General features: G+C 35.4%; 1 protein-coding gene across 2 annotated transcripts in view; it reads right to left on the bottom strand.

The window, feature by feature from the left end:
• Positions 1 to 16,394, bottom strand: part of ANGPT1 (angiopoietin 1) — a 154,330-nt gene that overhangs the window by 83,924 nt on the left and 54,012 nt on the right. For both annotated transcript variants that reach the window (XM_032713788.1, XM_032713789.1), the window contains exons 2-3: positions 4,170 to 4,325; positions 568 to 689 (exon numbers count right to left, since the gene is read on the bottom strand). In XM_032713788.1, the coding sequence (XP_032569679.1) occupies positions 568 to 689; positions 4,170 to 4,325 (278 nt within the window). The remainder of the gene's footprint in view (positions 1 to 567; positions 690 to 4,169; positions 4,326 to 16,394) is intronic.

Raw genomic sequence — 16,394 nt, 5'->3', positions numbered from 1 at the left:
TCTCACTTTTCTGCTAAACAGATTTTTCATCAGCTTCAACATAAACCCCAAATGTTTACCATTGACTTATTCCTTAAATGGAACATGGCTCCAAGTATGCTATATATAATTGAGTCCAAAAGGAGAGAGATCCTTCTACATGTCATATATTTGTATTCATTAAAATTAGAGATGAACTACTGAATATTTTCTGTTTCTTATGCACTTTAAGATAGTTGAAAATCTCATCATTTTTTATTAATATTTTTCTACTTGAAAGTGCTCATAAAAGTTATCCCTATCCTTTTGGTAGTAGGAACTGGGTCATATGACCCAGTTGTCATGAAGCAAACTAAGATGTGAACTTACAGTGAACATGAAAAGTGGTTAAAATCTGCTTGCGTTTATCATACAGAAGCTAATATAGTGTAAGTTCACACACCTTAGGTCTTTTAGCCATTTCCTAAACATTACATCTGCTTTCCACTTACCATATTTGCTACTTTCATTCCACTGGTTGCTTAGAAGAAAATATGCACAGACCACCTTGTGATGAACAGAGAAAGAGTGTAAGAGATTCATTCTTACCTGTTTTTCTCGTGAATTTTTAGAATTTCATGTGTCTGTTGTAGCAGTTGTTTTTCTAGCTTGTATGTTGACAGTGAATTTTCCAGTAGCTGAATTTCAAGTCTGGATGTTTGATTTAGCACCTTAGAGATAAATTAAAAACACTGATGTTTATATTGCCCTTGTTGTTTTGTCATAGCAGCATAATACAACCATTTCATTCTGATTCAACGATTTTCAAAAAGTGTTTCTAAATCCTTTTTTAACCTCAGCTGCTCAGCTGGTGCAAATGAACTCAATCAAGCTACACTGATATATACCAGCTGATCTTCTGGCAACCTGTTTACTGTAGAATAATACTAGACCAGCAGAAAAAGGCAAGGTGACTGCCAAACAAGCTTCATTTCAATGGAAAGACCAAGAGGCTTGCCTCAAACATGCATTCCTACAAAGCATGCTTAAACCAAAAAAGTGAAGGAGTACTTGGACTGAAGTCAGTGTTGCCTCTGCTGTTTTGTCAATAGAGCTCCTACTTTAGCTTTCCCCTGAGTTCTCTCTTTTGCAGTGTTGGCAGAAGTCTGGTGTCTGCATATGTGATCACTACTTGTACTCTTGCACAGACTTTTAAAATGAGCACTGCGATCCTAAATATTGCTTTATACAATTCTCTTTCACTTTAATGGTGGTCTGTATCAGCAGCACAAGTTTCAAAAAGTATATCAGACCAAAAGAAGACTTAACCATATGAAAGAGAATAGATTCTAACAAAAATAGTTCAAAAGCAGAAATAGCAGAATGTTTTGAAGAGTGAAAGCAATAATATTAAGTAATGTTAGTTGATTTTTTTTGGTTATTGCCATTCATTACATAGAGTCTGAAGGAGTGTGTAAACAGTTTTTGTGGATGTGTGTGCACACACCACCTGAGATGCAATCACTTCTGAAAAATTATGTCTCTTTAATGGAATTTATCAGACTTTTCTTGGAAGGATATTAATCATCATAGGATTTTAAATAACATTTTCTCATGCATAGATTCATAGAATAGTTTGAGTTGAAAAGGACTTTAAAGGTCATCCAGTCCAATCCCTCTAGAATAAGCAAGGACATCAACTAGATCAGGCTTCTCAGACCCCATTCAATGTGACCTTGAATGTTTCCAGGGATGGAGTACCTACCAGCTCTCTGGGCAACCTGTTCCAGTATTTCATCACCCTCACAGTAAAAACCTTCTTTCTTTAATCTAAATCCACCCTCCTTCAGTTTAAAACCCTTGTTCTGTCACAACAGCTCCTGTTAAATAATTTGTCCCCATCTTTCTTGGAGGCCCCTTAAAGCACTAAAAGTCTGCAGTAAGATCTCCCTAGAGCTTTCTCTTCTCCAGGCTGAACAATCCCAACTCTCTCAGCCTGCCTTCATAGGAGAGATACTCCAGTCCTCTCATCATCTTCACGGCACTCCTCTGGACCCACTCCAAGAGGTCCATGTCTTTCTTTTGCTGAGGACCCCATAGCATTCCTGGCAGCAATTTGTTACACAACATAAAGCAATGAGAATGGCTCTCAAGCTCAGTTCAGTGCCTTATTTTTGTTTGAAATCACTGACACTCACAGAGCAACACGAATTGTCCTTTCTCAAGGGTACAGAGATTGAAAAATTTGAAAATCATCAGTATGGAGCTGTTATGTTTTTCAAGATGGACACAATCCTGGAAGTGCCAAGACACATCACAGAAGGACCTGGCAGAAATTGAAAATGTATTATGAAGATTGGTAAGGGATAACAAGTCCAGAAAGAATAAACAGATTTCCAAAGAAGATATCTCTGTGGAGCAGCCTGCAAAATGTCAGTAGAGCTTCATGTAGAGAAGAAAGCCTAAAGGGAATCTGTGGGTTTTTAGATGGATCAGGGATTGAGAGGGCTTACTGAGAAATAAGGAGATGGAGGCTCTGTCTTCAGTCCTTCAGACTACTCCTTGCTCTGGCATGAACACTGCTTATTACAAGCATGAGAACGAGACATGCCTTTCTCATAATAGCTACAGACCTTGGTCACTCAGCCATGCAGCTGGTTGCCTCCATCACTTCAAGAGCAGTAATTTTTCACTTTCTTGAGCCACCTGCACCACTCTTTCCTGATTGATGATGGAGCCAGGGACTACAGGGACTTTCTAATGCTGCTGAAACAAGGGAGATAGAATATGCCATCACTGAGCTGAAAGTCAGTGCAAGTACTGCAAGAAGGAAGAGCCACAAGCTGGTATCTTGAACATCCTTTAAATTCTCCATCAATAGGGATAAAAGGAGGAAATTATTCACTCCTCCATGCAGTTGTCAGTGATAACTCTACCTTGAAGTGAATCCTCAAAGGAAAAGTGAGACAGAGGCAATGTACATTTTGTCTCTTACCTGCTTAAAGGGGGAAACCATGAATGAGTACTCAACACTCACACCTACGGAGTCCTTTCTGGATATAAGAAGAGTTCCTATGCTTCCTTTACTGAATATATGATACTACAGTTAGTAGGTATTCACCTTTTTTGCTTTTGTAATCAATATACTATGTTTAAGGAACTGTGGTAATTTGAGATCACAGTGCAGTGCTTATAAGTGAATATTCATCTATTATCCAAGATGTAGCAGAAGAGGTGCAGGGAACATGTGTAAGACGTGTGTCTGTTTTTCATAATTACTGTTATTTCTCAGTGTACTTTAATGTGAATGCTTTACAAATTGGTAATGATATTATAAAGATAAGTAAGGACATTAAAACAGAAAATAGGATCTTTCAAGAAGAACATATGCTAGAAGAACAAACAAACAATTGCAATACTTTAATTCCCCTATTCTAAATGAACAGTGAAAGCAGTGCAGCTGATAACACACTATATGCTACAAAAATCATAAGGAAGTCAACAAAAATAAGGACAAAAAATATGCACCTTAAAGCGATAAAAGCATTAAAAAGCAAAAAGTACCTATCTTTGCAATAGTCCCAGAGTTAAACTGTACTCAGTGTTTTGACAGTGATATGCACAACTTCAATCACAACAGTGATTTTAGTGCTAGGAATTATATGGAAATAGTTCTTTAAATTCATGTGATGTTATACAATTTTACAGTAATAAAAAATACACAGTGTTTTATAAAGAAGCTGATGCTTGTCCCTCTCCACAATTTAAAAGCTGCAAACATACTCTACATTTCAAATGGCTGGAAACAACTTGCAGAAAATAAACGAACCCTCTTGGACTAGTAAAGAGACAAACAACAATGAAGATCAAAGGCTCTGACTTAGCCTGAAGGTCATTATTTAGCTTGACACTTGTATCATTCACAGTTGGTAGTTGCACTGTTTATTGAAAGTCTAATGGTGATTTAGTTTCCTGGACAGTCTTGCCTTTCTTACACACACAGAGCTAAATATCACTAACCAAATGAAATCAAAAGAAAAACACATAACAAGGGTCAATCATCACTGCTGTTGCTACCAAGAAACAGAGTGTGTAATGTTTCTTGGAGTCCTGTGTTGAAATGTTTTGTGTGGTGATGCATTAGAAAGGAAAGAGGATGGGAAACCTTCTCTGTAATTAACAGCTTTTACAAAAGCACTCTGGGAACATACCTGGGTTTCAACATCCGTAAGTTTTCTTGTCTGCTCTGCTGTCTGGCTGAGGAGGCTGGTACCTATCTCAAGCATGGTGGCAGTGTGATTCTGCACAGCATTCTGCTGCAGCTGTACCATCTCTGATTTCATGTTTTCCACAATGTAGTTCTCAAGCTGCAAAAAAGAAAAGGTTGTAACTGTAGTATTTTCACCTGTTTAGGTATTCTGGTGATGTCAGGATGCATAGTTGGCATTCTTGTCAAAAGCAGAAATTCTAGTATATTCAAAGAGAGCTCAAGTTTCATTTGACCCCATGACTTTTGGGATAGGGATCTGACTATACTCCTTTCAGTTCCAGAGTCCCAATGTTTTTCTAAGTATCACGGGCTGCTTGCATGAGCTGGAGCACCCTGTGCCTGACTCCATCTGTGTCAAGGTTGCTGTGAGCATTTGTCATGGATATGTCACAGCAACTCCAAAATGAACCCCTAAAAGAGCAAAGCACACCAAGGGAAACACCAAACCCTACCTGTACATCATAACTTACATGTAAGCCCTTCCTAGAAGAGATCCTACCATATCCTACCTCTTCCAGTTTGTTGTACCTGTCTCACAGTCATTCAGTAACATGATTTTTATTTGGTAAGATCATCACAGAGATTTTCACAAAGTCAGCAATGAACACAGCTTAGTTTAACTGTAAAGGAATGGATACACTGTCATGGCAATAAAAGAAATACAGAAAAATTATAGAAAGCTGGTTTGCTCCTTTGCTTTTGTTGTCTTGATATTTGGCTTGTGTTGGCAGCCTGTTGAACGGAATCTGAACCAAGACCCTCTAAATAAACTGAGCATCCCAGAGAGGGACACTTTTTGATATGGTTTGTTTTAGTTAACATAGGCAGGATTGTTGCCTTCTAGCTGATGGGGTTCTTGCCCTGTCACAGCAGACCATAAACCCAGAACTAGTATACAGGAAGATGAAATTATTTCTTACACAAGCACTGTTCTGGCTTGATGTGCTCCAAAAAGTATTAATATAATCAAAGGTGGCCCAGAATATAATTTTCAATACCTCCCACTAAAATCAGCTGGACTCCAGTCAGTTTACACCCAGTGAAGATTTGGTCCTTGGTTGCATTTTGTTGCTGAACATGTTTTTTTGTGGTTAGCTGATTCCAGACTTCAGCAACCACTGTTTTGCCTAACACATTTAATCACATTGGGCCTGCTTCTGTAGCAGTAAATGTATTTTACTGTGAAAGATAAGCTGCACAAATAGTAAGAACCAGATGGAGTTGATTTAAAGACTGAAAAAAGGACCAGGAGTCAGACATACAGTGGATTAATAAGAAGGGCTGCTTTCATCTTATCTATAGTGCCTAGAGGTCACTATTTTTAGATGTTCTAATGAGCAACTTCAGCAGAGCTCACAAAATATTTATTACAAGTTTAATCATTTTTGGGCACCTACTAGTTTTGTAAACACTTTTACAAAGCAAGAACACTGCCACAATGTCAAATATTTTCTGCATAAGATAGTTGTTGATGTTTTATTTGTCTGTTTGTTTGTTTACTCCAGTTTGAAGAAGCAATATCCATGATGGTCAAAACTAAAGTGGATGTCCTACAATTCCAGACAACAAAAAAATTTGATCAAATTGTCAGATAACCAATATGAGATGGAAACCTGCAGAGTGTTTTAAGAGGTTGGTAAAATTTATTTTCAAATACTCTGATAAATATTTCAATGGGATTTAACAGCCAAGGAACTGTCTGTTCCAGAGTAATGTCTCAATGGATGTCACCATTTTCCACTCTCAGTGTAACTTTAGTGCTTTGATTTAGCTAATAACTGTGAGACAAGTGTTATAGATATTGAGCTATTTCAAGGGAGATTTTACATATCTATAGCATTTCTATACCATGCTAAACTATATTCAGAAGTATTTTACCTGTATATCTCTTTGTTATAAGATAATGTATTTTTACACACCCTTTGCTTCTTGTTTTCTAACCAGTAATGATTTTAATTTTTTTTATCCCTCGAATGTAAATAAGCCCTATGAATGAGCCCCAGAAACTGGATGATTGTCCTTTACCATATCCAGGTCCAGAATATGGAAGTTGATTCTGGAACATCTGAACAAGAAGTTTGAATTTCTCCCACAAATTTCACTTCCTAAAGAAACAGGGCTCTCCAGTCATGGCACTGCTCCTGATGAGTTACCGACATACGCATTTCCTCACATCCAATGTCTTTTGCTTGCAGATAGGAACACAGCATGTCTGTGATGTGGCTGTTCCTTGCTTGATTCATTAGTCTGCAGCTTTCTGAAACTGTCTTACTGTACATGGGCCACATTGTACGTGTATGTAATGAATGCCTGTGATAACCCATGCAAAACTGTGGTAACTACATTTATTCCACATCAGAAATCAGAAATTAGATATTTTACGTTATCAATAAAAAAGCCCACATATAGGACATTTATATTTCTAAGTATTTTTTTTTGTCTGTTACTTTGCTCACATTACAGAAGGGATTGCAGTGGAAAAATCTAATTGCAATTGTGTGAAGCTACAGCAGTTTTGACTAGCAAGAACAGGCATAGATTGAGGCATATTGGATAACTCCTTCATTTAATTGTTGCAATCTAACACAGTCTCCATGGTATCCAGTCTTGTGCAATCGACCTTGGTTATTCACCCCTAAAACAGTCTCAGGTTGAATCTGAGACTGACTCATTACAACAACAAAACTGACTTTCCTGTTTCGGAATTAATTAAATGCTTTTGTAAATATTTGGTGTTCAGTATATGGCAACAATAGTTTCTATGAGTTTCTGGAGTATCAAGAGTTATTCATTCAGGCAAAGAAGGGTTGAACAAGGGCTAAAATAATGTAGAGGTGCTGTGACATTAATTCCCCTTACTTTATTCACCCACTTCTTTTAGTTTGCTCAGTAGATTTATTGGTTGCAATATTGGCCCTGGTAAAATAATGGCAAAATTCCCATTGAGTTCAATAGACCAAGATTTCACCTATTATTTTTATTGCAGGAAGCCAACATTTACCAGGTTCATTATGACCAAGCACAGAGTTTCTTCTGAAGCTTTCCCTTCTTTTCAGGTATTATATTAAGTGTACTGAAGTGAGCTTTCTTTGTGGTTAGTTAAGAGCAATAGCATCTATTTAACAGGTGAAAAAAGGATCCTTGCAGGGTGGTCTTAAAGAAAATGTGACAAGCAGAAACCTACTCACAGAGGTAAATTCAAGAACATTTAGGGGTTTAAGCCATTTTTAAGACCCCTTCATCCTATAAGTAAATTAAATTCAGTTTGTTCAGACACTCAGAATTAAACATTAAATTTGTAATGCATGAAAAAATACTCTTTTCAGTGAATCTACTTCTCACATTCGGATTTTCAAATCCTTATATTACTGTACCTACTTATTTCAGTTACTTTTTTTTTTTTTTTTTGCAAAAGCAAAACAAAATTCTTTTCTACATTCTTTTTCCTCCATCTCACCACTCCCACTATAGGGCTTTCAATAGTACATTGACATCCTTGGCTGCATCTGCTTTCAGTAAGACTCATTACGTTGCATGGGAGTTTTGGGTAATGTCGAATTACCAGTGGGATACATAAGAACATTATAACAGTCTCAGAAATAAAACTGTCAGAAGTTTCAGTGTTATTGGTTAATAAACATTCCAGAGGATTATACATTAAAAGTATCTAGCTTTTTTATGGACACTGTTTATTGAATAATCTTCGTAGAAACCACCCAAACACTAATAGAACTATTAAAATGGAAACTGTAACTTAGGGTCTAAGTAAATGATAAGGGTCTGTGGCAGATGGCTGATAAATAAAATATGAGGTTTTTCTTTTACTTTGATCAAATGATGTTGGTCCCAGGTTGTTAAGAACTGCTATGATATCCAGATGATGTGAAGTTTTCATCCAGTCCCTTAGAACAAGAAAGTAAGTAACAACAGACTGTTCTCCCTCTCCTACCATAGGCTGCACATCATTCCAAATTTTGGCAGGACAATGATCAGTGTTATTTTGTAGGAGCATTTTTGTGTAGTCTTGCTTTACATACATGAATATATACTAGTAATGCTATATCACAACACAACCAGTGAAAGTTCAATTCCTCTTTCTTTGTTTTTCTGTTCAAGAGAGGGTCATACCTCTCCACACTGACAAACTGCCCTGGGGAGTGAGATATAAAATTGACATTTGATGTAATTTGTATTTTATACATGAAACAGCCCTATTGGGAATAACACATAGAGTACCACGGAATTTCTTTGATGTTTGTAGAAGCAAAAAGGGGTTAGGAAGGACTTTATCACTGAGAAAAGAGATTTTATTTGTGTATTGAAAAAGCCATCATTGCATTTATTTAAAAATATAACATATTCTACAAACTATTTGTCAATGAGAAAGGCTGATAAAATAAAAATTTACAGTTATGCAACCTTCCCATATTGCAGATCCAATGAGCAGAGAACAAGTAGAATTTATCTTTCCACTATATCTGACTGTATATGATCATTGTGAATCAGGGAAAATCAACATGGATGGCACATAAAGGTAATGGATAATGCATAAAGGTTAAAACACTAATCTGCATCATGTTTGAAACAACCTTACCTGATTACTTACATTAAGATGATACAGGAGGTATACTGATAATTTCAGTATGAAGTTATGAAATCAGCCCTGTTAAACTAAAGTGTAAACTCTAAGTGACTGGGACACAAACTGGACTCACAGAAAGGCATGTTGGGATATGTGGTATATGAGCCTTTCACAAATAAATCTTTGGTTATGAAATATACTAGTTATGAAATATATTGGTTATGAAATATATTTCTGGGTTTCAATTCTAAGAGGAACCAGAAAAGTAATCCAGCAACTGTATATGTAGTCAAACAAACATATTTGAGGAAAGCTGGCTATAGAAACTATGTATTTTCTTTCTTTTGTTTTTTTAATAATTCAATATACCCAGATTTCTAGCCTTAAGTCAGCAAGAAAATAAGCCTGTTAGCTTTTCATTTGCACATTCATAATAGTAATTATTTTCATAATGCCTTATGAATTATTACTCAATAATAATTCTGTACTTGCTTTTTCAGTTTTATAGGTTTCTGTAATATTGCAGGTCACCATTTTGATTTCTTACTTAGATGTCTTTATATCTTAACCCTAAATAACAATACTGTGGTTTTCCAGATTCTGTTCCTGACAGAGAAACAAACAACGACTTGCAGAGTGTGTATATCTTCCCGAACCACATCATACTGAAACAAAGATATGCACTTCTGAACTAAAACATTGGATTGTTTTTTCCAAACCAAATGTTCCAAACACATCAAAGATACTTTTCCTTAAATCCTTGAATCCTTGAAGGTCTGAATCTTTGGCATTTTGTATGTTTACTGTCTGGAAAAGCATAATTAAATAGATGCAATTTCACTGTGACCAGTGAAACCACAACTGCACTGTCCTCACGCAACAGCCAAACACTGATTCAGCCCCAGCTCACTGATACTGAGATTAACAATTCAGTTGACTTCCAATATACTAATGACACTTGTTCTTATGATGGTTGAGCTTGGTTTTACAGCAACCTTCAATGAAATAAAAGTGTGCTATGAATGTAGAAGAATCTTTCAGCTAGTTAAAATAATTAAAGAAAAGAAAACATCTCCCTCTCCTCCAAGAAACCAAAAAGGTTTACCTCTTCAGAGTTTGTCAGAAGAAATCAAGGATAACAGATGTAAGAAATTATTCCAAAACACATGAGGTAATCTTTCTGCTGTACTCAGCACCAATATAGTGTCTGCAGCAGTTTTGTTTCTAATTCTGAATGTTGCAATTCAGGAGAGAGGTACATTATTTGGGAAAGTGTAAGGAAGACAAGGAGTGGTCATAAACCTGGAAAACTGAAAGATTTAGAAATGTTTAGCTTACTAAGAAGACTAGCAAGAAAATAACTTACTAGAAAGACTTAAAACTGCAAAGTGAAAGTGAATAACCTGTTTCCCACATCCATGAAGCTTCATTAAGTGAAGTTTATTTTTACATACTAGGTGAAAAGTTTTCTAACAGTACAGTTAATAAAATACTGATAGGGATTCTTCTTTGGGCAAACTGTGAAAATTCCATTGCTGTGGAGGATGAGTAAAGAATACTTTAGGTAAAGATCAGGCCAATTATATAGTATTTTAGTTCTTTTTAGTTGTATTTTTTTCATTTTTCTCAGAATTTTTTATCACTTTGCTTCAGACCTAAGTTCATGGGCTGAATATTTTGAATCAAACTCTATAGTCAAATCTCCTTTTAGCTGAGTAAAGGCTTAGAAAACTCATCTCCTAATGAAAATTTTAGAAGAAAGTTAATAAAAAAGAGGAGTCTCCTGAATTAAAACCATAAAAATTTAAAAAAAAAAAAAAGCTACCAAGAAAAACCACAAACCACCAAACCACACATAATGATACTAATAAAAGAAACTGTTCTGGATAGACCAAATCAGCAAAATGAGGAAATTCACTGAGGAAGCTTCTGAATGTATGAATGTACTTCCTTAGGGAGGCAGTCTGCAGAACCATGTCAGAAATTACTGCATGAACCAGCTGCACAATTGTAAATTGGCAGCAATTTCTTGAACTCAAATAAATTTTATTAGGCTACTTTAGAAACTACAATATCTGAAAATCAATCAATTTGTGAATATCCAGACTTGTGTCAGTGGTGGCTTCGCATCTCCGTTCCATGTTATGCTATGCAGTAAAATACATAAAATATAATAGGCAATAACAGATAATAACAGTGGAAGAGTATGATGTATGGCATCCCACTGGAACCTTAGGAAACTGGAAGCAAAAATATTTTTTTATTACTTACTGTACTTTATTATGAATAGAAATAATCCTTGCTACACCAGTCAAAACAAGATACAGGCAACACTTAGTTCTTTGTTTCAAGATATTAAAAGCCTTCCCAAGTTAGTTTTGCCCAGTAGCATAATATTCAAATGTGAGTACAATGGGAGCAAGAAGGTTGAATTTCAGTTCCTCATGAAGTATGTGGCAGGAAACCTTTCCAATTTGTTTCTGAAGTTTTACATCATTCTAAAAACTTAGACACTTCTAGATGTGAAATGTACAAAATCTATACAAATTAAATTCATTTGTCATTTCAAATGTAATTAATTACAGTTATTACAAAAGCATAAAAATATTTGTGTAAATTTCAATTACTTTTGCATGAATATTAGATCTCTCTCAGTTTTTCAACCTCAGGGCTTAATAAAGTCAATAAGCAGCATAATAGAGAATCACATCAAATGTGATTAAACAGTCCCATAAGGAAGATACTTATAATGAGTAAATCATAACAATATGTTCTCATTTTCTACTGATTAGTAACATTTCTGGTTCAAAGAATTATTCAGCTTATTGTTAACATTTGCAAATTTTATTACAGTGTGAATCATATTTTCTTTCTGGATGTAACTTTCTAAATCACTTAATTCTATAAACTAAATTCTATTATACAGTTGACTGAAAACATGAACCATCCCCAATATACACTTAAGGGGAAGACATAATTATAGAAAATATTACATCTGTGTTATTACCTTTAACAAATTAACATCTGTGGGGAATTTTTAAAAAATAATTTCCTATTAAAGTGTGGAACTAACAAATTTTCTTTGGCAAAGATATTTTTGGTGAGGATGACTTTTCAGAATCACTAATTTTGGAACAAATTCTGTATAGAAGGATATCTAGACACCTTTTGGCTCATTCCTAAAGAGTGCGTGTATGACTAATAATCAGAATTAGTTCCACTGAAATATCTCCTCACTACATTGCATATAGTTCTTGAAAAATGTAATCTTAAACTGCATAAATAGTTCTGGTTGCTATATTGCTCTGCCAGCTTATATCTAAACTTTCAGTGAACCTGGGAAGTTCTAGTATAGTTTGGAAACTATATGTATTATAGTAGGTAGTATAATGATCTAACATTGTATTACTTAGTCTATTTTAATTCTTCTTTGTTTCTTATACTCAACACAATGACATATGAGCAGAATTTTGGTATTTTTTGCATGAAAACACTTTTCCAAGAAAGGTTGTGAAATTAACAATCAGTGGCATTATGTTCTATTCTTTGCACAAGTTTCTCTTTAAAAATATATATATATATATATATCACAGAAGGTGGATCTCTTTATTCATTGTCATGTGCTCTGCCTTCAGCTCTTAGGTTCTCTATTTTATGATCTCTCTGATGAAGAATTCACAAATTCTTTTTTATTACCATTTGTCTATCTTTCCTGTGTAGGTTGCAGGAAATTACCCTTCTGCCTTTTATTAATGCCTAATACAAAGTCTCAAGGTCATCTGAAGACCCAGGACATTATATTATGGTGTTGACTGCCAATACTCTATAGTCTTAATTTGGAATCTTTTCTGAAAGCATAAATTGGAAGTTTAGATGCACTGAAACCACTGAAAATACTGCAATTTCAGTACATATGGGTCTAAAGGAATTCAAGACCATCCCCTGAGCCATAAAACAACTTCCCCACTGTTCCAGGCAACCACTAATTTTTACCTTGATCCCAGAGAGATCCACAAAACATTCACTCCAGGCATCCCACATATCTTGAAACACTCATTGGAACTCATGACCTGTGCACTATGTATTCACATCCTACGTGTGTGTGCTTCTATCATAAATAATCTAGTCATGGGAAGAACCGAAAGTGATGTCATGTCTTTTCCTAGGTGACAGGGAATAATGAAAGTTTCCTCAAGTTTCATTGTTACTAGAAATGTAAATCCTATTATGTACTCTCTGTCTGTGATGCTTATGATGTTTCACTGGCACCTGGTAAGTACTGAAACAGGGTTCTACCTTGTTCAAGAAACATATACAGTGCAGGAATGGTAATTCTTGTGTCCATAGTTAGTGTTTATGCAGCTAACTTTACCTCAGAACACAGAGAAAAATAGAAACAGAATATATCTGTATGGACAGCATGGTTCATGGTCTGCTCAAGGGCAGAGCATCCTTCTACCAACTTCTGACTCTCAGTGAAGCCCTTGACAAATTAGAGCAGCTGAGCAGGCAAGGTATTTGTAAGCAGATGAGATCCCTCACCTCAAGACATCCTATTTAGGTAAAAATATTTAAAAGAATTCTATTTACACTACACAGAATGCTAATATTTTAATCAAGATCCCAGTCCGTTTCTCCTCCTCTCCCTTGCCTAAAGATGACAAATATTATTTTGTTATGCTTTATGTCTTGTGTTCAGCATTTGGCTACAACACCATGATTCCAGCTTATGTTAAAGAAAGCTGTTCTTGTCCACTGGTACTTAGCAAAGAGCAAAGTCTCTATGTGTTATAAAATCCATTCCCCTGAAGAGCCCAGGAAGGCAGAAATCTGAAATCTGTTGAACTGCTTTAGTCTATGAGGAATTAATATCTAGACAAGAGTTTATATATTCTCACACACAGTATTTATGTTAATAGACTCACATGAGTTTATACATAATAACTGTCTTAAATTATGGATTATAATGTAGGCAGGCAGCAATGTTCATTTATGTCCTATAAAGTTTGGCTATATTTATGATTCTTAACTTTTACTACAATAATCTAAGCACAAGTACTTTAATGATAGATGTTCTGGATATGTGACAGTGTTTACTTTAGTCTTAATATAGACATTAAAAGATTATATTAATACATCTCTACTGGAATCACTTTTAATTTTAAGGCACAAATAAATTATATTTCCAAGAATATCTGTAGTAGTAAACTAAGAATTTCAGTTTCCCACAGCAGTATAAAAATGTTAACTGCTAGTACAAACCCTAACACCTTTTCTTCCCATTCTGTGGAATTCTATGTGTACACATTAATCTCTAAGTGCCTCCAGATATACCTATAATTCTCAGCATTATAATGAATGTGTAACTGCATACTGGGGAGATGGTCCTGCCAAAATATGAGTAGCCCTCAGAAAATTGGTTTCTTCCTTTGCTAATGGATCTGATTGCTTTAATTCATGTCAAACAGTCTATAAAAACGCATAAATAAATGTCTTGCCAAATACTCCCTTCCAAACATTATTAAAATTATAAAAATGCATAAAATTCTCAGATTGAAACTGTCACATATTCAGTACACATGTACAACTATTTAAATATGCACATACATGTATGCATATACAAAATAAGGATGAGCTAATTCCCCTAAATAGATTATAAAACTCTGTTTTCCAAGCAGCAGTGGAAAGAACTGAAGTTCACTAACCATATAATGAAATATCAGGTACTCAGATAAGCCTGCAGAAAAGACTATGAAACTTAATAAGACAAAAGTACCTTGGTTTATCTGAAATGGCATAGAATCATAGGATCAGGCGGGTTGGAAAAGACCTCTGAGATCATCAAGTCCAACTCTTGATCCACTACCACCACCATAGTTCAATATATACATCCTTTTATGGTTTTAATAATTGTATAGAAAGATAAAACCTTTTTTTTATAGGAAACATGAGAGCAGCCAAAGCATATAAAGACAGTTCTGGTCCCTGTTTTCATTACATTCCTCTGGAGACTTTGAAAGGGAGCAATCACATATTCTTTAAGTAAACGTGTTCTGATACAATCTGTTTTGTCCCCAGTTGTTGGAGGGAGATTCAGGTTATGATTATGGGGATCGATTCCTTGCCACGAGTTTACTTTTTGCATACCACCATTGCTGACTAAGAAATGTAGAACTGCATGTTTCTCTAGAGAACTCATATACTGGGAGTAAGTATTATCCTTTCCATTAATTGCTAAAGGAATAAGCATAAATACTGGAGTTGCAATGACGAGTAGCAGAATCTGGCTGCTATGCACTTAGCACTGAGCACAAACTCAGCAGTAATGACAAGAAAATTGGACTGAAAATCTCTTATTTTAATTCTGTAGGAAAATAACATCCTAAAGATGTTTAAATATAGGGAAAATCTGAAAACTTAAATCTTCTGGAGGTATTCCTCACTTAAGTCACTGTAAAGATAAGACAAATTAAATGGAATGATGGAAGAGTCTTCATCCTAAAGCCCTACTTTAGCGACAATATTTTTTCCTGGGTTTTTTTTTTTTCTAGGACCTGGCAAGAGTATTCCCTCCTACTTCAGTTTATCATAATCACAGCTCTTCCTGGAAGTCAATGTTATTATAAGGCATTCCTTTGCAAGTCATGAAATCATGAGCTAAAGTAGAGAAGCTTTCAGTCTTTAATTTCATGTCTGCTAACTCATTGTCAGTAGTCTCTCTTTCTATGGCTAATGCACAGTTCCTATTAGTGTTCTTAACAAAGATAGCACAAATAAATTCATAGATGAACAACCAGTATGTATGTCCATAAGTACACGTGCAAAACAACAGACGTACCACATGATAGAGGAAGAGGGGCATATATTAGAAATGGATTGACAGACAAAGAGATGGATAGTTTTTATGTTGCAATTTGAAAATATATCTGGTTTAAGAAAGGAAAACAGAAGCCACTAGGCATATATTTGCAAATGTTATACTGGGTTAAAATCCAGTTTAAAAACAATTAGATATGAATGGTTTAAGACTCGTGCTTGCTTAATGCAAATTCAAAACATTATACTAATAGTAAAGTGAAATGCTTTTAATTATGGTGTAATAGCAAGAAATTGTTCAGATGTCTTTGATGTGTCCTTCAGACAATGTAAATATGAATTTATTTCTGGTGATCCCAGGTGTACTGGCACCGGTGGCTGCTCCCACATTCCCAGGGAAGCGACAGGGTGGCTGTCACACTCACTCTGTCACTGATTAAGTTGCTACTTTTGTTTGCAAATTTTCACACAGTGTCCCTGTGCCCAAAGTGATAATGATCACAGTCATTTCCGATTCATAATCCAAGCACATGTACAGGCCCCTGCCCTGATGGACCTTCAGAGTTCACAAATATGAAGTGACAGCCCTTCTGGCATGATTAATGTAGTGAAAACACAGAGCAATGAGTCCAAGATGAGACACACCAGTTATACCAAGTCTGTCCTTCACTCAGGTCTTATATGAATTCTTAGCATTTATCACTGGTTTTGCTCTCTTGTTCTTCCTTCTACTATACTTCTAATTTTACAATAAATCCCAAGTAGGTC

The sequence above is a fragment of the Chiroxiphia lanceolata genome, chromosome 1, assembly GCF_009829145.1.
Source record: "Chiroxiphia lanceolata isolate bChiLan1 chromosome 1, bChiLan1.pri, whole genome shotgun sequence".
Taxonomy (NCBI): domain Eukaryota; kingdom Metazoa; phylum Chordata; class Aves; order Passeriformes; family Pipridae; genus Chiroxiphia; species Chiroxiphia lanceolata.
The sequence above is the reverse complement of the archived record's forward strand: the minus strand, read 5'-3'. Positions and strand labels throughout refer to the sequence as shown.